This window comes from Delphinus delphis, chromosome 2 (assembly GCF_949987515.2).
Source record: "Delphinus delphis chromosome 2, mDelDel1.2, whole genome shotgun sequence".
Lineage (NCBI taxonomy): Eukaryota > Metazoa > Chordata > Mammalia > Artiodactyla > Delphinidae > Delphinus > Delphinus delphis.
This window is the reverse complement of record NC_082684.1, coordinates 61,358,709-61,381,326: the sequence shown is the minus strand read 5'-3', so window position 1 is coordinate 61,381,326 and position 22,618 is coordinate 61,358,709. Positions and strand designations below refer to the sequence as shown.

Genomic DNA, 22,618 nt, shown 5'->3' with positions numbered 1-22,618 from the left:
GTGGGAAACAACTTTATCAACTAAAGTGTAGTGCTACATACAGTTTCTTTTGCCTTTAGTCTTATATACCCTACTCATTTCCAAGGTTACTATCCTGGGATTCCTCTTGACCTCCTAAATGATTTTTTTAAAAATTTGCGTACATTGTGTCAGTCTTTGTGCTGTAAAGTTCGGTGGTTTTGAGAACTGAATGTCATTTAGCCACAATTCTAGTATCATGCAGGATAGTTTCACCTCCCTAAAAATTCTTCTATGCCTGATTAAATTTTATTTGAAAAGGTTTAAAGAAACAAATAAATACAGAAACCAAACTAACAAACACATTGGTACATGTTATCAAAAATTTGTAAGTAATATTTTGTTATACTTGTTCCAGATTTTTTAAAAGACATTTTAAAAACAAATTAAGTCCTCTTGTACTTCTTCGTAATTCCATTTCTCTTCCTTTTTACTCAAGGACAGTTATTGTTACAATTATCTTTTTTTCCAGTCCATGATTTTATACATTATTAGATGTACTTATGACCCTAAACAATAAATACTATAGTTCTGTGTGTTCTAGGTACATTTATATAAATGACACGATTTTGTATGTATCTTTCTAAAAGTTACTTATTTTACTGTTAATACTGTGCTTCTAAGATCCATCTATGGTTTGTAATTTTTGTGCTGGAATGGCTTTACAGTGTTTAGTTTTTAGAATTCACCACATTTTATTCATCTGTTTCTCTATTAATTGACATTTAAATTGGGCTTTGTTTTTTGCTAGTTCGTATGCTGTATCAGCATCCTTGTACATATCTCTTCATGAATATGTGGAAGAATTTCCTTAGAATATGTAGCTGGAAGTGAAATTATTGGATTATGCGGCATGTACATTTTCTATTTTACTAGAAATGGCCAGTTTGCCTCTAGTGTGGTTCTACTAATTTCCCACATCCTTGGCATCACTTGAAATTGCTGACTATATTTTTGCTAATCTGATGGGTATGATAAATTGTCTTTCCCAGATTTGCAGACACTGTGGAACCAATCACCTCATTTTCTCAGCAGCTAGAACTAATTTTGATAGGAGCTTGGGTATTTACCCTAGGGACCATTTGTTAGTTTCTAATAGCCTTTTATGTTATTTTCAAAGGTGTCTGCTTATCCAGGATTTACCAAGTTGTTTTGGAATCTGACTTCACCCAAATTCTCTGTTCCAGTATCTGTCATAAAGGAAACCGTATATCCAAAATATGAGGTAAAATACTGAATGACCTTTCTCTATTGTTGTTTAATAATTAGACTGTATAATTGACTATGACATTAAATTTTACTGGATAGTTGTTATGTAAATTGTCGGTAAAGATTGACATAATTGAATGATTGGATGGCACTATAAAAATTATACATATAAAATAAATAATTTTTATATGTATGTGTTATATGTGTATACATATATACACACATAACCCCTAACTATATGTACACTTATGCACATACACTTATATGTATATTTCTAAAAAAAAAATGTTGTACTTATCCATGTTAATTTACCCAGTCAAAAAGAGTATTCTCTTTTCTTTCTGAATGAATCATTTTTTTGACTGACAAGATATAAAGCTTCTTGGGTTGTTTAGAAGATCTTTATGATATTTTCATTTGCTTTTAAAAGTGCATTTTTAGTTAATGTTTAAGAAAGTTTAAAACTACCCAATACAATTATTAATCTATTTTCTTCTTCCCTTAAAGTGTTTGCTTGTTCTCATTTTATGTTATACAGCTTATTTTAAAAATTAGAAAAATGAAGAGAAGAAAACCAAAATCATCTGTTATTTTTCTCCCTCAAGACAATCACTGCCCACTTTCTCGTCCATTTTCTTTCATTGTTAAAAATTCTTTTTCTTCCTCCTCCTCTTCTTTTATTCTCCTTCCCCCTGCCCCTTTCTTCTTCCTACTTATATTTTCCTCTTAAAATAATTCTGTGATGGACATCATGGTGCATGCATTTTTAATGGTATTTAGAATTAGGTTATTTGCATAGGATCCTAGATAGCTTACTGATAACACATATATCAGGAAAGAATAAGACAAAAAAGTTAATCATGGGGAAAGCATACCAGGGTATTAGCATAATAAATTCAGAGATAAGATTAAATCAAAGAAATTCTGTCCATATGTGCTCTTGTTTGAAATGGTCATCAACATCATTGTTGATATTGAAACATCTTTATATTCCTTGATTATGATGTATTATTTTTAAATATTGTATTGAATTCTGTTAGCAATATTTTATTGTATTTTTAAAATATATACTCATGAGTGAAATATGTATTTAGTGTATTTTTTTTATTGGACTCTGTTATCAAAGTCATTCTTGCTTTATAAAGTTAATTGGGTAGCATTTCTTCTTTTTTAATATTCTGGAATTAAAATAGCTTAGGAATAACCTTGAAAATGTGGAAGAATTCACTGTCTTGAAACATTTGAACTGTTTGGGAAGGTAATTTTTTGATAGTTAAAACTTTTTATTTTCTAATTCTTGGGTTATTCATGTTTAATATTTTTTCTGAAGTCAATTGGTAACATATTCTTACAGAAAGCCATGTATTCAGTTGAAATTTATAAGCTTATATGCAGAGTTTGTATATATTCTCTCTTTAGTTTTAATCTCCATTTCTAAAGTTGCATTGTTTTCTTTCCCATTTCTAATGATATTTGGGGAATTTTTTTCTTCCCTAGAATGAATTTTCTAGAAATTAGTATATTTTTTTGTCTTTTCTCATTTATTTTCAATTACAAGTGCTTTATTCTCTACTTGTCAAATTACTATACCCACACTAGTGTAAAACCATGTCTTTAATTTTTTTAGCAAGGTTTATGGTGTATGATTCCGTAGCTATTAGATATCATGACCAGTCATCCAGAAAAACAAATGAGTCCAACCTACCATATTTGACCAAAAAACTTTTGGATTAGTTATAAATTCAGTTTTTGCCCCTCTGAGTTTTTGTTGTTTCTTTTTTTCAAAATGTTTTGTTTATTTGTTTCCTGCTTCCACAGAAGGTTGACATCTCTATTTGGGCATTTTCCTAATTTCTTGTTGAAAATTTAATTTCTTTACCTTTCATATTTTTAACAAATATAAGTATTTTGACCTTATTTCATACATTTTTATTTATGGTTTGTTCATTTATTTTCTAAATAATTTCTATTGCAGTTTTCTTTATCTTATTGATACACAACTTATGGGGGAAAGTGTTTTTTTAACTTGTTGAAATTATTCTGTTTAATTTTTATTGTTTATCCTTATTAACATAAGAAAATATGTTCTTTAGAGTAACAGTTTCTTGGAATTTATTGATATTTGCTTTGTGGTTTACTAGATATCCCAATAGTATCTACAATACTAATTCAGTGCTATTATATGCAGTGACTTATATTGTAGCCGCACTAAGTGGTGTGCAGGCTTTGTAATCAGACAATCTTGGATTTGAATCCCACTTGTTTTCTGGATACCCTTGTATTAGTATCTTAACTTCTTTTTAAAAATTTTTATTTTTTTATTGAAGTATAGTTGATTTACCATGTTTGAGGTGTACAGCAAAGTGATTCAGTTATACACACACACACACACACATATATATATGTATGTATATGTGTTTGCTTTTCCAGATTCTTTTCCATTATAGGTTATTACAAGATATTGAATATAGTTCCCTATGCTATACAGTAGGTCCTTGTTGTTTATCTATAATATTTCATATATAGTAGTATGTGTCTGTTAATTCCAAATTTCCAATTTATCTCTCTCCGCTTTCCTCTTTGGTAACCATAAGTTTTTCTTAAGTATCTTAACTTTGTTTTCATAAGTGTCTTAACTTCTTGAAGTCTCAGAGTTTTGTATGTAATTTGGGTGTTCTGGGGATTTAATAAGAGACTGTATAGTGTGTTGCCTGTTGAATGGTAAGTGCTCAGTTAATAATAGGTAGGGCTGTTATATTGTTCTGTTATTGCATTCTTCTGTGGCATAGTTCTTTCACTTGATCTAAAAAATACTTTTTGAGATTTTCAATGCACCTGTGTTTTGTCCATTTCTCCATATGTTACTAATAGCTTTTACTTTATGTGAGTAGAAGCTGTTTATCTTTATTATGAATTTGGCAGTGTTTTACTTTCTTATGAATTCTGTCTCTTATCAGTTTTGAATGACCTACTTTGGCCTATTTAATGCTGCAATTCTACTCTAATATGGCCAGCCCTGTGTTGTTATCTGTTTGTGTTCAGGAATATTTTCATTTTAATCATCTCTTTGTTGTTTGTTTTGTTTTATATGAGCCATATAAGTGGCATGTGGTTAATTTGGTGTTACTAACATTATTCTATTTTGTGGTTTCTTTTCAAAATTTTCTTTCTAGTTTGTCTTTTGTTAAACCATTATTTTCTTTAGCAATATTGTTGTCTGTGCTGTTTTCAGAGTGGTAAGACCTATTAAAATTACTTAAGAACTTGCACAAGTAGCAGAAAAAATTCAAATACAAAGATGTGTATGGCATAAAGAGCACGCCCCATCTTGAATGCTGTCCTCCCCAGTCCTCTTCTCCCTGAGATCAGCTATTGTCAAATACATTGTATGTATCTATTCGGACATTTTCATTTTTATTTATGTCATGCAGGTTCGTGCGGATTAATGTTTTTACATATGTGGAATAAGGTAATCTATATCGTTCTGCATCTTGATTTTTTTTCTCTTAAAACATACTTGCACGTATCTTTGCATACGTATGTGTATTTTTTCTATTTGAAATTCCTGGCCAAAGTGTATGTGTAATTTAAATTGGAAGATTATTGTGTATATTTGCACTTCCTTTTTTTAAGTGTAATCTAAACTTTTCATTTACTTAAGAAAATAATAATTATATTTTTTTGGGAAACGATGCCATGAACTAAAAAGAGAAGATTAATAACAAATTATATAAAAGATTCTTTAATGTAAAAGATGGGTGAATATTAATTGTGTAAGTAGGTGTGGCATTCACAAGAAAAGATGTGATGCTCACATTTCCTTCAAGAGAATCTGATGGAAGAGCATACTTGGCCAGCCTCCAGCTGCTGTCCTGTAGATCTACCGTGGCATTCACTCCAGGGCCATTCTTCCTCTGGACTGCTCCCAGACAGTGACTAAGCACAGGGGCTTTCTAAAGCTGACCCTTTCCAGTTCAATGTGGGACTGTTTTATCAGGTGCTTTGGCTCAGAGACTTTCCATCTGCCTGGCTGACTCTTTCTCAGAACTGGTCCATAATCTGAAGCTCTTCCTACCCAGTCCTTTCTCTCTTTTCCACTTCCACAGTTGTCAGATCTACATCATGGTCTGAAGGCTCCCCCTGCATGTTGCTCCCTCTCTCTTTATCCTCCACTGATAGCATCTGATTCTAAATGAACTGACACAATAGGGGGGTCTGCAATATGAGTACAGTGTTGTCTAAACTGTGTGTTTATAAAGTATGAGCATGTATTCTTCTGTCTTTGTATATAGAAAAGTGTGAATATAGGGAATTGAGAGTAGGCAGAATTGTCTGAACAGAAGTAGGAATTGTAGCAATTATAAGAAGCGTTGGTTAGAACTGGTGATGATGGATTAATGTATTAGAAAGGTAGTCCAGAAGTAAATTGGTACTGGTGGTTGTTCACACCCAATGACCAGAAGGAAAAGGATCCAACAGGACTTTCTGGTACAAAAAGAGGGCCCAGAACACTTCCCATTCACCAGAACTGTAATCAGACCTTTGTTCAGAGACTCCTGGTTTCTTTGAATGGGAAATGATATTTAGATACAAAGATCTGTGTGTCTCATTTCTTTTAAAAGCAAATTTTACCTGTTTATATATATTATGATTACTGATATTTTTTGTTTTATCCTGCCATTTGATTTTTGTTTTCATAGATGCTGCCCTTTGTTTGTTTTATGTTCTCCTTTTATTTCCTATCTTAAATTTATCTTTTTTATTATTCCTTTAAAAAATGTCAGTGGTCTGCATATAATATATTCTGATTTAATTTTTAAAATTTTTATTTATTTATTTTTTGTTGAAGTAGAGTTGATTTACAATGTTGTGCCAATCTCTGCTGTGCAGCAAAGTGACTCAGTTACACACATACAGACATTTAAACAATTCTTTTCCATTATGGTTTATCACAGGATATTGAATATATTTCCCTGTGCTCTACAGTAGGACCTTGTTGTTTATCCATCCTATATATGTAGTTTAAATTTGCTCATCCCACACTCCCAGTCCTTCGCTCCCCTACCACCCTCCCCCTTGGCAACCACGAGTCTGTTCTCTATGTCTGTGAGTCTGTTTTTTCTTTTTTTCTTTGCGGTACGCGGGCCTCTCACTGTTGTGGCCTCTCCCATTGTGGAGCACAGGCTCCGGACGTGCAGGCTCAGTGGCCATGGCTCACGGGCCTAGCCACCCCGCAGCATGTGAGATCTTCCCGGACCAAGGCATGAACCCGTGTCCTCTGCATCGGCAGGCGGACTCTCAACCATTGCGCCACCAGGGAAGCCCTGTGAGTCTGTTTTGTAGATAGGTTCATTTGTGCCATATTTTAGAATCCACATATAAGTGATATCATATGGTATTTGTCTTTCTCTTTCTGACTTACTTCACTTAGTGTGATAGTCTCTAGTTGCATCCATGTTGCTGCAAATGGCATTATTTCATTCTTTTTTATGGCTGAGTAGTATTCCATTGTGTATATGTACCACATCTTCTTTAACCATTCATCTGTCGATGGACATTTAGGTTGTGTCCATGTTTGGCTATTGTGAATAGTGCTGCTATGAACACAGGGGTGCATGTATCTTTTTGAATTATAGTTTTGTCTGGGTATATGCCCAGGAGTGGGGTTGCTGGATCATATGGTAATTCTATTTTTAGTTTTCTGAGGAACCTCCATACCGTAATGTTTTCCATAGTGGCTGCACCAACTTACATTCCCACCAACAGTGTAGGAGGGTTCCCTTTTCTTCACACCCTCTCCAACATTTGTTATTTGTAGACTTTTTAATGATGGCCATTCTGAGTGGTGTGAGATGGTACCTTACTGTAGTTTTGATTTGCATTTCTCTAATAATTAGTGATGCCGAGCATCTTTTCACGTGCCTACTGGCCATCTGTATGTCTTTGGAGAAATGTCTGTTAAGGTCTTCTGCCCTTATTTCCATTTTTTAACTATTTGGGTAAATTGTGTTTTATCATGCCTACTTTGGAAGTTATATATATTGTTTCTTATTCCTATGATGGTTTCCATAGAATATATATGTTTAACTTATCAGTAGCTAATGTTTTTTTTTTGTTGTTGTTTTTTTAAATTTTTGGCTGCACCATGCAGCATATGGGATCTTAGTTCCCCAACCAGGGATTAAACTTGTGCTCCCTGCAGTGGAACCATGGAGTCTTAACCACTAGACCAGGGAAGTCCCTCAATATCTAATATTAATCAATACCTTTATCCTCTTCCAGGAAACTACAATGACTTTAAACCTTTTATTCCATTTACTCCTTTTTGATTTAATATGCTCTAACTTTGATACATTTTTAGATCCGTATCTTTTAAAATTCCAGAGACATTATTCTTATCATTTTATGCAATATTCCTTATGTTTTACCCATGTATTTATCTCTCTGTCTTTGCCTTTCTATTTTTTTTTTTGTGGGCAAAAATTATTTTTTAACACAGATTTTCATCTATTCACTTTTGCTTACAACACTAAATTACTTATATAACATTATACTATAAAAATGAACCTTTCTATTTTTTGAGCATCTCAGACCATCCTGTCTGGAATCATTTTGCCCTCTGCTAAAGTATATCTTTTAGAGCTTGCTTTAAGGGAAGTGGTAAAATCCTGTTTTCTCTTTGTTTCAAATGTCTTTATATTCATGCTTGTGGGATATTTTACTTGGGGATAATACTATTGCAAATATTTACTTTTAGCACACTAATGATGTTCCACAATTTTCTGGTGTCCACTATAGCTGTTGAGAATTGAGTCTTAAGTATGAATCCTTTGAAGATAATCAATTCTCTGCATCCTCCCCTAACTTTTTAGTTATTCTCTTTTCTTCTATACAGTTTCAGTATGATGTGTCTAGTTGTACATTTCTTCTTATTTATTGTATTTAGGAAAGATTGGGATTTTTGAATCTGTGGTTTGATATCTTTCATCAGCTATGTCAAATTTTTAGCCACTATTTCTTCATATTTTGCCTCTGTCCATTCTCTCTTTCATTTTCTGGGACTTTAATCGCATGTATTAGCTACATTTTTTTCTCTTGAAACTGGATCCTGGACAATTTCTTCTAATCTGTCTTTAGTTCAGGTTCATAAATTCTTTCTTCTGTTATGTCTAATATATTGTTAAACTTGTTCTCTGTATTTTTAAATTTGGTTTTGTATTTTTCTTTTTAGAATTTATATATTTCCTCCAAACCTATTATGTTCTGGTGTTTTGTTTCTCTGTGTACCTGTCTGTCTTTAAATATTTATCATTGTATTTAAAACATTATTTTTAGTAAGTATTTGAGACCTGGAATGGCAGTTCCTCCTCTAGAGAAAAAAATTTTTTTCCAGAACCTGAGATCTGTACCACTCAACCTAAATTTAAGATTGAGGCTTGAGTTTCTATGAACACCTTGTGACAGAACCTAGGCTGAAAGTATACACAAATGTTGATTTACTTCCATTCACTCCTAATCTGAGGATATAGCCCTGTAATATCCCTGTAGCCTTGGATACTTGTATATTATATATATATAAAATCAGTTTCCAAACCTCAGGAAGATTCTGGGCTTGGATTTCTGTCATTCTTGCCCTAAAAAGTTGCAGATGTGCAGCTCAGCTTTGCAACGGTTTTGGCAAATATCTTGCAAACAAAATCATCTTTGAAAACTGGGTTTACATTTTCAGGTTTTTGCTTTTTCCTGTATTTTTACTCAGTATTTCTTCATCATCTTGTTAGCTTTTTGGTGCTTTGAAGATTATCTTGGACATAATACATACTTTCTTAGCTGTTCTCAGCAGTTGTTCTCAGTAGAAGTACCTAGCATGTCATAATTGGAAGCAGAAGTCATAACTGACTTTTAAGGCAGCAAAACTGTTTCCCTTTCCATCTGCATCCCAGCTTTTATTACATGCATACTAATTTTAGCAATATCCCTATAGTAGAGGAGGAGAATTTTTACATCATGTATCAGGTAAGCAATGCTGTAATTGCGCTGGGCCATATCCTGACAGGTTCAAGGATATGGACCACATTCTCTCTCTCTCTTTTTTTTTCTTAACATCTTTATTGGAGTATAATTGCTTTAAAATGGTGTGTTACTCTCTGCTTTATAACAAAGTGAATCAGCTATACATATACATATATCCCCATATCTCCTCCCCTTTACATCTCCCTCCCACCCTCCATATCCCACCCCTCTAAGTGCTCACAGAGTACCAAGCTGATCTCCCTGTGCTATGTGGCTGCTTCCCACTAGCTATCTATTTTACATTTGGTAATATATATAAGTACATGCCACTCTCTCACCTCGTCCCAGCTTACCCTTCCCCCTCCCGTGTGTCCTCAAGTCCATTCTCTACATCTCCATCATTATTCCTGTCCTGCCCCTAGGTTCTTCAGAACCATTTTTTTTTTCAGATTCCGTATATATGCGTTAGCATACGATATTTGTTTTTCTCTTTCTGACTTAACTTCAGTCTGTATGACAGACTCTAGGTCCATCCACCTCACTACAAATAACTCAATTTCGTTTCTTTATATGGCTGAGTAATATTCCATTGTATATATGTGCCACATCTTCTTTATCAGTTCATCTGTCGATGGACCCTTTGGTTGCTTCCATGTCCTGCTATTGTGAATAGTGCTGCAATGAACATTGTGGCAGATGACTCTTTTTCTTTTTTCTTTTTTTGGCTGTACGCGGGCCTCTCACTGTTGTGGCCTCTCCCGTTGCGGAGCACAGGCTCTGGATGCGCAGGCTCAGGGGCCATGGCTCACGGGCCCAGCTGCTCCGCGGCATGTGGGATCTTCCCAGACCGGGGCATGAACCCGTGTCCCTTGCATCGGCAGGCGGACTCTCAACCACTGCGCCACCAGGAAAGCCCCAACTCTTTTTGAATTATGGTTTTCTCAGGGTATATGCCCAGTAGTGGGATTCCTGGGTCATATGGTAGTTCCATTTTTAGTTTTATAAAGAAATTCCATACTGTTCTCCATAGTGGCTGTATCAATTTACATTCCCACCAACAGCACAAGAGGGTTCCCTTTTCTCCACACCCTCACCAGCATTTATTATTTGTTGATTTTTTTATGATGGCCATTCTGACTGGTGTGAAGTGATACTTCATTGTAGTTTTGAGTTGCATTTCTCTCATGATTAGTGATGTTGAGTATCCTTTCCTGTGTTTGTTGGCAATCTGTATACCTTCTTTGGAGAAATGTCTATTTAGGTCTTCTGCCCAGTTTTGGGTTTGGTTGTTTGTTTTTTGATATTGAGCTGCATGAGCTGCTTGTAAATTTTGGAGATTAATCCTTTGTCAGTTGCTTCGTTTGCAAATATTTTCTCCCATTCTGAGGGTTGTCTCTTCGTCTTGTTTGTGTTTTCCTTTGCTGTGCAAAAACTTTTAAGTTTCATTAGGTCCCATTTGTTTATTTTGTTTTTATTCCTATTTCTCTAGGAGGTGGGTCAAAAAGGATCTTGCTGTGATTTATGTTATAGAGTGTTCCGCCTATGTTTTCCTCTAAGAGTTTTATAGTGTCTGGTCTTACATTTAAGTCTTTAATCCATTTTGAGTTTCTTTTTGTGTATGGTGTTAGGGAGTGTTCTAATTTCATTCTTTTACGTGTAGCTGTCCAGTTTTCCCAGCACCACTTATTGAGGAGGCTGTTTTTTCTCCATTGTATATTCTTGCTTCTGTTATCAAAAATAAGGTGACCATATGTATGTGGGTTTCTCTCTGGGCTTTCTATCCTGTTCCATTGGTCTATATTTCTGTTTTTGTGCCAGTACCATACTGTATTGATTACTGTAGATTTGTAGTATAGTCTGAAGTCAAGGAGCCTGATTCCTCCAGCTCCTTTTTTCTTTCTCAAGATTGCTTTGGCTATTTGGGGTCTTTTGTGTTTCCATACAAATTGTGAAATTTTTTTACTAGTTCTGTGAAAAATGCCATTGGTAGTCTGATAGGGATTGCATTGAATCTGTAGATTGCTTTGGGTAGTATAGTCATTTTCACAATACTGATTCTTCCAATCCAGGAACATGGTATATCTCTCCGTCTATTTATATCATCTTTAATTTCTTTCATCAGTGTCTTATAGTTTTCTGCATACAGGTCTTTTGTCTCCTTAGGTAGGTTTATTCCTAGGTATTTTATTCTTTTTGTTGCAATGGTAAATGGGAGTGTTTCCATAATTTCTCTTTCAGATTTTTCATCATTAGTGTATAGGACTGCAAGAGATTTCTGTGCATTAATTTTGTATCCTGCTACTTTACCAAATTCATTGATTAGCTCTAGTAGTTTTCTGGTAGCATCTTTAGGATTCTCCATGAAGAGTAACTTGTCATCTGCAAACAGTGACAGTTTTACTGCTTCTTTTCCGATTTGGATTCCTTTTATTTCTTTTCCTTCTCTGATTGCTGTGGCTAAAACTTCCAAAACTATGTTGCATAACAGTGGTGAGAGTGGACACCCTTGTCTTGTTCCTGATGTTAGAGGAAATGGTTTCAGTTTTTCATCATTGAGAATGATGTTGGCTGTGGGTTTGTCATATATGTCCTTTATTATGTTGAGGTAAGTTCCCTCTATGCCTACTTTCTGGCGGATTTTTATCATAAATGGGTGTTAAATTTCATTGAAAGCTTTTTCTGTATCTATTGAGATTATCATGTGGTTTTTATCCTTCAGTTTGTTAATATAGTGTATCACATTGATTGATTTGTGTATATTGAAGAATCCTTGCATTCCTGGGATAAACCCCACTTGATCATGGTGTATGATCCTTTTAATGTGCTGCTGGATTCTGTGTGCTAGTATTTTGTTGAGGATTTTTGCATCTACGTTCATCATTGATATTGGTCTGTAGTTTTCTTTTTTTGTGACCTCTTTGTCTGGTTTTGTTATCAGGGTGATAGTGGCCTCATAGAATGAGTTTTGGAGTGTTCCTTCCTCTGTTATGTTTTGGAAGAGTTTGAGAATGAAAGGTGTTAGCTGTTCTCTAAATGTTTGATAGAATTCACCTGTGAAGCCATCTGGTCCTGAACATTTGTTTGTTGGAAGATTTTTAATCACAGTTTCCATTTCAGTGCTTGTGATTGGTCTGTTTATATTTTCTATTTCTTCCTGGTCAGTCTCAGAAGCTTGTGCTTTTCTAAGAATTTGTCCATTTCTTCCACATTGTCCATTTTATTGGCATATAGTTGTGTGTAGTAATCTCTCATGATCCTTTGTATTTCTCCAGTGTCAGTTGTTACTTCTCCTTTTTCATTTCTAATTCTATTGATTTGAGTCTTCTCCCTTTTCTTCTTGATGAATCTGGCTAATTCTTTGTCAATTTTGTTTATCAATTCTCAAAGAACCAGCTTTTAGTTGTATTGATCTTTGCTATTTTTTCCTTCATTTCTTTTTCCTTTATTTCTGATCTTATTTTTATGACTTCTTTCCTTCTGCTAACTTTGGGGTTTTTTTGTTCTTCTTTCTCTAATTGCTTTAGGTGTAAGGTTATGTTGTTTATTTGAGATGTTTCTTGTTTCTTAAGGTAGGATTGTATTGCTATAAACTTCCCTCTTAGAACTGCTTTTGCTGTATCCCATAGGTTTTGGGTCATCGTGTTTTCATTGTCATTTGTTTCTAGGTATGTTTTGATTTCCTCTTTGATTTCTTCAATGATCTCCTGGTTATTTAGTAGCGTATTGTTTAGCTCCATGTGTTTGTATTTTTTACAAATTTTTTTCCCGTAATTGTTATCTAGTCTCATAGAGTTGTGGTCGGAAAAGATACTTGACATGATTTTAATTTTGTTAAATTTACCAAGGCTTGATTTGTGACCCAAGATATGATCTCTCCTGGAGAATGTTCCATGAGCACTCGAGAAGAAAGTGTATTCTGTTGTTTTTGGATGGAATGTCTTATAAATATCAATTAAGTCCATCTTGTTTAATGAATCATTTAAAGCTTGTGTTTCTTTAAATATTTTCATTTTGGATGATCTGTGCATTGGTGAAAGTGGAGTGTTAAAGTCCCCTACTATGATTATGTTACTGTCGATTTCCCCCTTTATGGCTGTTAGTATTTGCCTTATGTATTGAGGTGCTCCTATGTTGGGTGCATAAATATTTACAATTTTTATATCTTCTTCTTCGATTGATCCCTTGATCATTATGTAGTGTCCTTCTTTGTCACTTGTAATAGTCTTTATTTTAAAGTCTATTTTGTCTGAAATGAGAATTGCTACTCCAGCTTTCTTTTGATTTCCGTTTGCATGGAATATCTTTTTCCATCCCCTCATTTTCACTCTGTATGTGTCCCTAGGTCTGAAATGGGTCTCTTGTAGACAGCATATATACAGGTCTTGTTTTTGTATCCATTCAGCCAGCCTATGTCCTTTGGTTGGAGCATTTAATCCATTTACATTTAAGGTAGTTATCACTATGTATGTTCCTGTTACCATTTTCTTAATTGTTTTGGATTTGTTATTGTAGGTCTTTTCCTTCTCTTGCGCTTCCTGCCTAGAGAAGTTCCTTTAGCATTTGTTGTAAAGCTGGTTTGGTGGTGCTGAATTCTCTTAGCTTTTGCTTGTCTGTAGAGGTTTTAATTTCTCCATGGAATCTGAATGTGATCCTTGCTGGGTAGAGTAATCTTGGTTGTAGGTTTTTTCCCTTTCATCTCTTTAAATATGTCCTGTCACTCCTTTCTGGCTTGCAGAGTTTCTGCTGAAAGATCAGCTGTTAACCTTATGGGGATTCTCTTGTATGTTATTTGTTGTTTTTCCTTTGCTGATTTTAATATTTTTTCTTTGCACTTAATTTTTGATAGTTTGATTAATATGTGTCTTGGCATGTTTCTCCTTGGATTTATCCTCTATGGGACTCTCTGGACTTCCTGAACTTGATTGACTATTTCCTTTCCCTTATTAAGGTAGTTTTGAACTATAATCTCTTCAAATATTTTCTCAGTCCCTTTTTTTTTCTCTTCTTCTTCTGAGACCCCTATGATTTGAATGTTGTTGCATTTAATGTTGTCCCAGAGGTTTCTGAGATTGTCCTCTATTCTTTTCATTCTTTTTTCTTTATTCTGCTCTGCAGTAGTTATTTCCAGTATTGTTTCTTCTAGGTCACTTATCCATTCTTCTGCCTCAGTTATTCTGCTATTGAGTCCTTCTAGATAATTTTTAATTTCATTTGTTGTGTTGTTCATCATTGTTTGTTTGTGCTTTAGTTCTTCTGGGTCCTTGTTAAACATTTCTTATATTTTCTGCGTTTTGTTTTGAAGAGTTTGGATATCTTTACTATCATTACTCTGAATTCTTTTTCAGGTAGACTGCCTATTTCCTCTTCATTTGTTTGGTCTTATGGGTTTTTATTTTGCTCTTCCATCTGGTGTGTGTTTCTCTCTCTTCTCATTTCGATTAACCCACTGTGTTTGGGGTTTCCTTTTTGCAGGCTTCAGTTTCGTACTTCCTGTTGCTTTTGGTGTCTGCCTCCAGTGGCTAATGTTGGTCAGTGGGTTTTGTATGCTTCCTGGTGGAGGGGACTGGCGCCTGTGTTCTGGTGGATGAGGCTGGATCTTGTCTTTCTGATGGGCAGGAATGCATCCGGTGCTGCGTTTTAGGGTTTCTGTGACCTTATTATGATTTTAGGCAACCTTTATGCTAATGAGTGGGATTGTGTTCCTGTCTTGCCAGTTGTTTGGCCTAGGGGGTCCAGCACTTTAGCTTGCTGGTGCTACAGTGCTGGAGACAGTTGAGGGGAGCTGGGTCTTAGTATTGAGATGGAGATCTCTGGGCGAGATTTTGCCATTTGATATTACATGGAGCCGGAAGGTCTCTGGTGGAGCAATGTCCTGATCTCAGCTCTCCCACCTCAGAGGCACTGGCCTGACACATGGCTGGAGAACCAAGATCCTGTCAGCCACCCAGATTTTGGGAAGTCTGAGGTCTTCTGCCAGCATTCAGTAGGTGTTCTGTAGTAGTTGTTCCACATGTAGATGTATTTCTTATGTATTTGTGGGGAGGAAGATAATCTCCCCGTCTTACTCCTTCGCCATCTTGAAAGTCTCCTTCCACATTCTCTTTTTAAAAAGCAATCATTGATTGTTAGTAGGTTCTGCTGTTCTGATATCTATAAAGTGCAGTGTTAAAATTTTTGTCCTTGTTACTGTTAAAAGCATTGTTTTAAGTATGTAATAGCTGCTATTCCATCATATTTGAATATTTTATGCAAGCATATGGTAAAATAGTTCCAAAATCTCTTGTGTGTCACATAGTTTGTCTTTGAAGAATAATGATGAAAGTGACCAGGTATCTTTCTGCAATGTCCAGTAATTCTTTTATATTGTGCTATAACTACTTTCCGTAAATACAACAGAGAGGATGAGCAAAAATTCAATGCTGTTGATTTCTAAATTACCCATAGCCTTCTGCATATCTGTTCCATTCTCAGTGATAACTGCATGATACTCTTTTTAAAAATTTATTTATTCATTTATTTTTTTGGCTGCGCTGGGTCTTTGTTGTGGCACGCAGGCTCTGTGGTGCACGGGCTTCTCTAGTTGCAGCGCACGGGCTTAGTTGCGGTATGTGAGATCATAGTTCTCCCACCAGGGATTGAACCCAGGCCCCCTGCATTGGGAGCGCCGAGTCTTAACACCTGGACTGCAAAGGAAGTCCCTACATGATACTTTTAAAAGTCGATTTTCTATTGAATAAATATTTAGAATTTTTGAAATGTTAGTGGAGACCTAAAAATTTCAGGAAACAAAGCAATAGAAGGATTTTATTCATCATGTATCCACCAGGCTATGAAACTTAGGTCTTGTAGTTGTTTCTATATATCCAAATCTCTGATTACAAGATAGAGAAGTACCACATTTAATAATAATCATAATTATTGTAGCAGTTAACCCTTACAACAATAAATATTTGTATAATTTAATTGACTGAGTTAAAAGTATAAAGCACTTAAGGAAATTTTCATTCCAATTAATATTTAGAATGCTTACTTGTATTTGTCAGTGAATAGTTGCATATTGACAGTAACTCCAAATGATATGTTTTGTTCATAATACTGATGTTGATGTACTAAAGAGATTCAATGCCAACCTATGAGGTCACAGGATCATTGATTGCTCCTAAGACCAGGGATGTCAGAAATAATGTAGAAGTATCTATTTGGCTAAAGTCCAATGCCAAAGCCTAACTGCAAATACCTAGTCTGCAGCCAGACTTTGATGCATCTCTGGTGTTTTCTAGAATTCTACCTTTCCTGTATATTGCTCTTTGGGTAATGTTATACTATGAAGCAACAGTAATCATAGGCTTTTAAAAGTATTCCACTGTATAGCTTAAAACTGTTGTCTTTTTTTTTAATCACAGAGTGTGCAAGCAAGCAGAATTTTATTTGAGAAATTTACATCTCAAAGCAAGGAACGTGTCATTACTTTAAATCAACATAGAAGTTTTAGGGTAAGTATAATTTTTATTCTAAATTATGGGTTGGTGGCTTTATGTGACTACAGTTCAGATATTATTTCTAGCGATTTCAGAAATAATTTCTTGATGCTTCCTCATTCTGGGAAATGCCTCAGAATATTCACTAGTGTCTTTGCAGAGGACATGTTTCCTCTTTCAAATCTGTGGTCTTTATGACACTCAGAAGATGTTATTTACTAATCAATAGCAGGATATCTGCTGTGAGTTTTCCTAAAATTCCTAAAATGTCTGGGTTTGCACTCATTTATCACTGCTTGCCCAGGTTTTAAATGATCAAACGAACATGTTTATGAATCTTTTGACCAAATGCAGGGAGGGAATTGTTTATGGCTATGAAACAGAGTAAAACTGAATTCTCTAAATGGTGATTGGACTCATGCCCATGACATTATTATCCCTACAGTGTATCTAAATAAACTAATTAATAAACACAATTGGAGAGAAAAGAGAGCAATTGAGGGAAGAAGAAAGGTATGAAACTTATATTAGTGGTTTAATAAATATCTTGAACTTTATGAGGGACAAACAAGAAAGGGTTTTATTTTTCTTTCCTTAAGGCCTTCAGCCCTTACTCCCCTTGGTGATATCTTGGGATGATGAGTGTCACATAGTAGAGAGCCTTATTGACCTAGGACAAGTCAAATCCCCATTCTGGTCAGTTACACTAGGTTTAATATGTGTCTGTGCCGCCTTCCGTATTCCCCATACAGTCAGGTAATACTTATTTTTGGAGTAATATTTCTATTTAATATAGATCACTTTTGCTGTTTTTAACATATATCATTATTGCTTATTAAATGTTTGCCCTCATATATGTTTTATCTTTTTATTTTTCATTAGTCTGAGTGATATGGGGGTCATATCATTCTTGTTTTATCCACAGCACCTAGAACAGTGACCATCACTTAAAAACATAATTGAACCAACAAATGACACTTTCTAGTTTGGAATGCATAGACTACTCTAGTAGCATTACTTACACCTACCTGTCAGATATTACTGTTTTTAACGGCTATTTCTAATCCATCCTCCCTATTGTCCCCTGCAATGTTCTTAAAACACAGGTGTAATTACAACACTCAATCTCAACAAACTGAATAACTCCACCTATCAAAGTCAGAGTGCTTAACTAAGCCTCATAACCTGGCCTTGACTATATTTTCTGTCTTACCTCCCATTATGCTCCTGCTTCCATGTAACCTCCAGGTACCCTGTACTCTGCCTGCACCAGAGTCCTTGGGGACTAAAATCCCAGCACCTTGACACTTCTCTGTGCTTGTGTAGGCTATTCTGTTGGCCTGGGATGTTCTCAACCCCTTCTCAGTTTATGGAAATGTCACTACCTTTTACAGGCCAGCCCTAATGCTACCTCTTCAAGCTGGTCAATCCAGGTTCCTTTCCATTCTGAATTGACCTCCACCTCTCCTGTGCTCTCTTTACACCTGATTCATGCTATCTTTACAGTCATTGTTACAGCTGCTTTGGATTATAGTTACTTCTTTATGTCTGTTTCCACCATCATACATGAAATATGTCATTTTTTTTGTACTTTCTACTCTATTTGGTATGTTAGTACTTCGCAACTCTTTTAGTATAATAGTTCTCATAGCAAGTAATAATATTTGTGTGGCCTTATGGGGTAAAAGGTTGAGGTTGCTCATGATTTAAAGGAGACTGTTCAGTAGCCACTGAAAAGTAGGAGGAACAGTAGCCACTCCAGGTCCCACTAGTGCAGCCCCAGGGCTAAGAGGATTAATGGCCCAGCATATCTATGGCACATTTACACACACCTGTGCTACTTTCTGGAAACTTGCGTGTTTGTTATATATGTTGAATTAAAAAAATAAGATAGCTTCCATTATTATACACTTTTCAAAATTAATTGATGGATTTTAAGCTCTGTTCCCATCTGTGAAGTCAGTGATTACAAAATCAGTAAGAACCTGTATTTTAATTAGTGTTTCTGCATTTCATTAATTTACTTAAACAGTTATTATTAGCTGATTGTCATATGATATTTTAGTTTACCAAATAGTGTCTAGAGTCAGTGTATATTTATCATTTGATTATTTCACAGATGTTTTTCCTAAGAAAATCAGCCTCATTTGAAAATATCCAAAAATGTTTCAGCATGCAATCTCCACAATTAAAGGTATGATAATTTTTCAGTTTTTGTTATTCAAAAGAAATGTTTACATTTCTAGTAATAATCACCAACTATGCTTTTTGTTGGCTTTCCTGAAATAGTGTGATCACTGATTCATCCAGAGTTGACTGAAATTTTGGATTCAACTGTGTATTTGGTAGCACCTGTAAGATTGTTGTTCATAGTGCCAATTGAAGATTTTCAACATCTCTTGGAAGTGTCTCATATTCATACTTTGACTTTACTTGGTATATTATAAATCAAGTCACTTATAATATTGATCTACACTTGCATTGGGCTCATGGTGTTAATACATTTTCATGGACTCTATTCCAGTTTGGTCTTGAGCTACACAATATCCTGATAAGAGCGAAGATGAGATAGATACTGTCCTTGTTTTATACATGAAAAAGCAAAGGTCAGAAAGTGATAAGTGGCAGAGCTAGTACTTAAACCCACACCTTCTCTTACCAAACGCAATGGACTTTCCTCTGCAACAAGAATCCATAAGCGTTTTTGAGTGCTGATCTTACGTTTAGTGGCATTGGCAAATAGCTCCCAGCTTTTGTTTTTCTCTCTGAAATCTGACACTCAGCTTCCTTGATTCTCCATGTTACTTGCTTCTAACTTGCTTTTAACCTGCTTAACTTTAGCCTGCTTCCTATTGCATTTCTGGCATTCTTCTTTCTTACCAACTTTTTGATTGTTCTGTCTTGTATTCCTGTACACTGACACCATCCTTAAGACTTTTCTATTGCCATATAATTAATATATAACATTATATTAGTTTCAGGTGTACCACATAATTATTTGGTACCTGTGTCTATTGTGAAATGATCATCACAGTAAGTCTAGTTAACATCCATCATCCCACATATTTACACTATTTTTCTTGTGCTGAGAACTTCTAAGAGCTACTTTCTTAGCAACTTTCAAATATACAATACGGTATTTTAACTGTAATCACCATGCTGTACATTAAATCATCCCCAGGACTTATTTATTTTATAACTAAAAGTTTGTACCTTTTGACCACCACACCCAGTTTGCCCATCTCCTACTCCCTGCCTCTGGCAACCATGAATCTGTTCTCTGTATCTATGAGGGTTTTTTTCTGTTGTTTGTTTGTTTTTAGATTCTACATATAAGTGAGGTCATACAGTATTTCTCTTTCTCTATCTGACTTATTTCATTTAGCAGAATGTCCTCAAGGTCCATCCATGTCATTGCCAGTGGCAGGATTTCCTTCTTTTTTATGGCTGAATGACATTCTATTGTGTGTGTATACCTATATCTGTATCTATATCACATTTTCTTTATTCATTCATCTGTTGATAGGTAGATTGTTTCCGTATCTTGGCTATCATGAATGATGTGGCTATGAAAGTGGGAGTGTGGATATCTCTTCAAGATCCCGATTTCATTTCCTATGGCTATATACCCAGAAGTGGGATTGCTGGATCATATGGTAGTTCTATTTTTAATTTTTTGAAGAGTCTCTATGCTGTTTCCATAGTGGCTGTACCAATTTACATTTCCCACAATAGTGTACAAGGGTTCCAACACTTGAACTCACACTTCCAACACAGCCTCACCAACCCTTGATGTCTCTTGTCTTTTTCTTGTCTTTTTGATAATAGCTATTCTAACAGGTGTGAGGTGATATCTCACTGTGATTTTTATTTGCATTTCCCTGATAATTAGTGACATTGAGTACCTTTTCATGAACCAGTTGGCCATTTGCATATCTTCTTGGGAAAAGTCTCTACTGAGTTTCTTTGCCCATTTTTAAATTGGATTGTTTGTTTTTCTTGCTATCGAGTTGGAAGAGTTTCTTACATATTTTGGAATTAACTCCTTATGAGATAGATGGTTTGTAAATATTTTCTCCCATTTCGTCGGTTGCCTTTTCATTCTGCAGATTGTTTATTTTGCTGTGCAGAGGCTTTTAAGTTTGATGTAGTCCCACTTGTTTATTTTTGCTTTTGTTGCTTGTGCTTTTGGTGTCATATCCAAAAAATCATCACCAAGACCAAGATCAAGGAACTTTTCCCTGTGGTTTCTTCTAGTTTTACAGTTTCAGGTCTTACATTTAAGTTTTTAATTCATTTTGAGTTAATTTTTGTGTGTAGTGTAAGATAGGAGTCCAATTTCATTCTTTAGCATGTGAATATTCAATTTTCCCAGGACAGTTTATTGAAGAACCTATACTTTCACCATTGAGTATTGTTGGCTCCCTTGTCAAATATTAGTTGACTATATATGCATGGGATAATTTCTGAGATTCTGATTCTGTTCCATTGGTCTCTGTGTCTGTTTTGTTTTTGTTTTTTTTTTTTTTTTTGGCAGTACACGGGCCTCTCACTGTTCTGGCCTCTCCCATTGTGGAGCACAGGCTCCAGACGCGCAGGCTCAGCGGCCATGGCTCACGGGCCTAGCTGCTCCACGACATGTGAGATCTTCCCAGACCGGGACACGAGCCCGTGTCCCCTGCATCATCAGGCAGACTCTCAACCACTGCGCCACCAGGGAAGCCCTGGGCAGAGGATCTTAATAGACATTTTTCCAAAGAAGATATACAGGTAGCCCAACAGGCACATGAAAAGATGTTCAACATCACTAATTATTAGGGAAATGCAAATCAAAACCAGTGAGCTATTACCTCACACCTGTTAGAATGGCTATTATCCAGAAGGCAAGAAATAACAAGTATTGGAGAGGATGTGGAGAAAAGGGAACCTTCTTACACTGTTAGTGAGATTGTAAATTGGTGCAGCCACTATGGAAAACAGTATGGAGGTTCCTCAAAAAATTAAGAATAGAATTATCATGTGATCCGGGTATTCCACTTCTGGGTGTTTATCCAAAGAATATGAAAACAATAATTGGAAAAGATATATGCACTCCTATGTTCATTGCAACATTATTTATAATTGCTGAAATATGGAAACAACCTAAGTGTGCATCCATGGATGAATGAATAAAGAAGATGTGGCGCATATATATATATATATATATATATATATACACACACACACACACACACACACATACATAGTGGTATGTTTGTGTGTGTGTGTGTGTCTTATACATATACGTGCACACACACAATGGACTACTACTCATCCATAAAAAGAATGAAATCTTGTCGCTTGTGACAACATAGATGGACTTTGAGGGTATTATTCTAAGTGAAATAAGTCAGAAGGAAAAAGACAAATGTCATATGATTTCACTAATGTGTGGAATTTAAAATGAAACAAAACCAAAATAAATAAATGAACAAATCAAAACCAAAAGAAACTCATAGATACAGAGAACAGATTGTTGTTACCAGAGGAGAAGGGGGCTTGCAGGGTGAGGAAAAGGGGTGAAGGGGGTCAGTTTAATGGTGATGGATGGTAGACTTTGGGGGTGGTCACTTTGTAGTATATACAGATGTTGAATGAGAGTGTTGTACACCTGAAACTTACATAATAAAAAGTATAATGATAAATACTGTTCTTATATGTGGAATCTAAAAAGCATAACTTGTAGAAACAAAGAGTAGACTTGTGGTTGCAAGGGCTGGGGCAGGAGAAGAGGAATGGGGAGATGTTTGTCAATGGGTGTAAACCTTCATTTATGAGATAAATTCTGGGGCTCTAAGGTACAGCATGGTGACTATAATTAACAATACTATATTATATACTTGAAAGTCGTTAAAAGAGTA

The 22,618-nt window shown here is 35.3% G+C and overlaps 1 protein-coding gene across 1 annotated transcript in view; it reads left to right on the top strand.

The window, feature by feature from the left end:
• Positions 1-22,618, top strand: part of TTC6 (tetratricopeptide repeat domain 6) — a 210,017-nt gene that overhangs the window by 115,476 nt on the left and 71,923 nt on the right. The window contains exons 7-9 of the mRNA XM_060004656.1: positions 1,139-1,243; positions 16,644-16,733; positions 18,838-18,912. Coding sequence (XP_059860639.1) covers positions 1,139-1,243; positions 16,644-16,733; positions 18,838-18,912 — 270 coding nt within the window. The remainder of the gene's footprint in view (positions 1-1,138; positions 1,244-16,643; positions 16,734-18,837; positions 18,913-22,618) is intronic.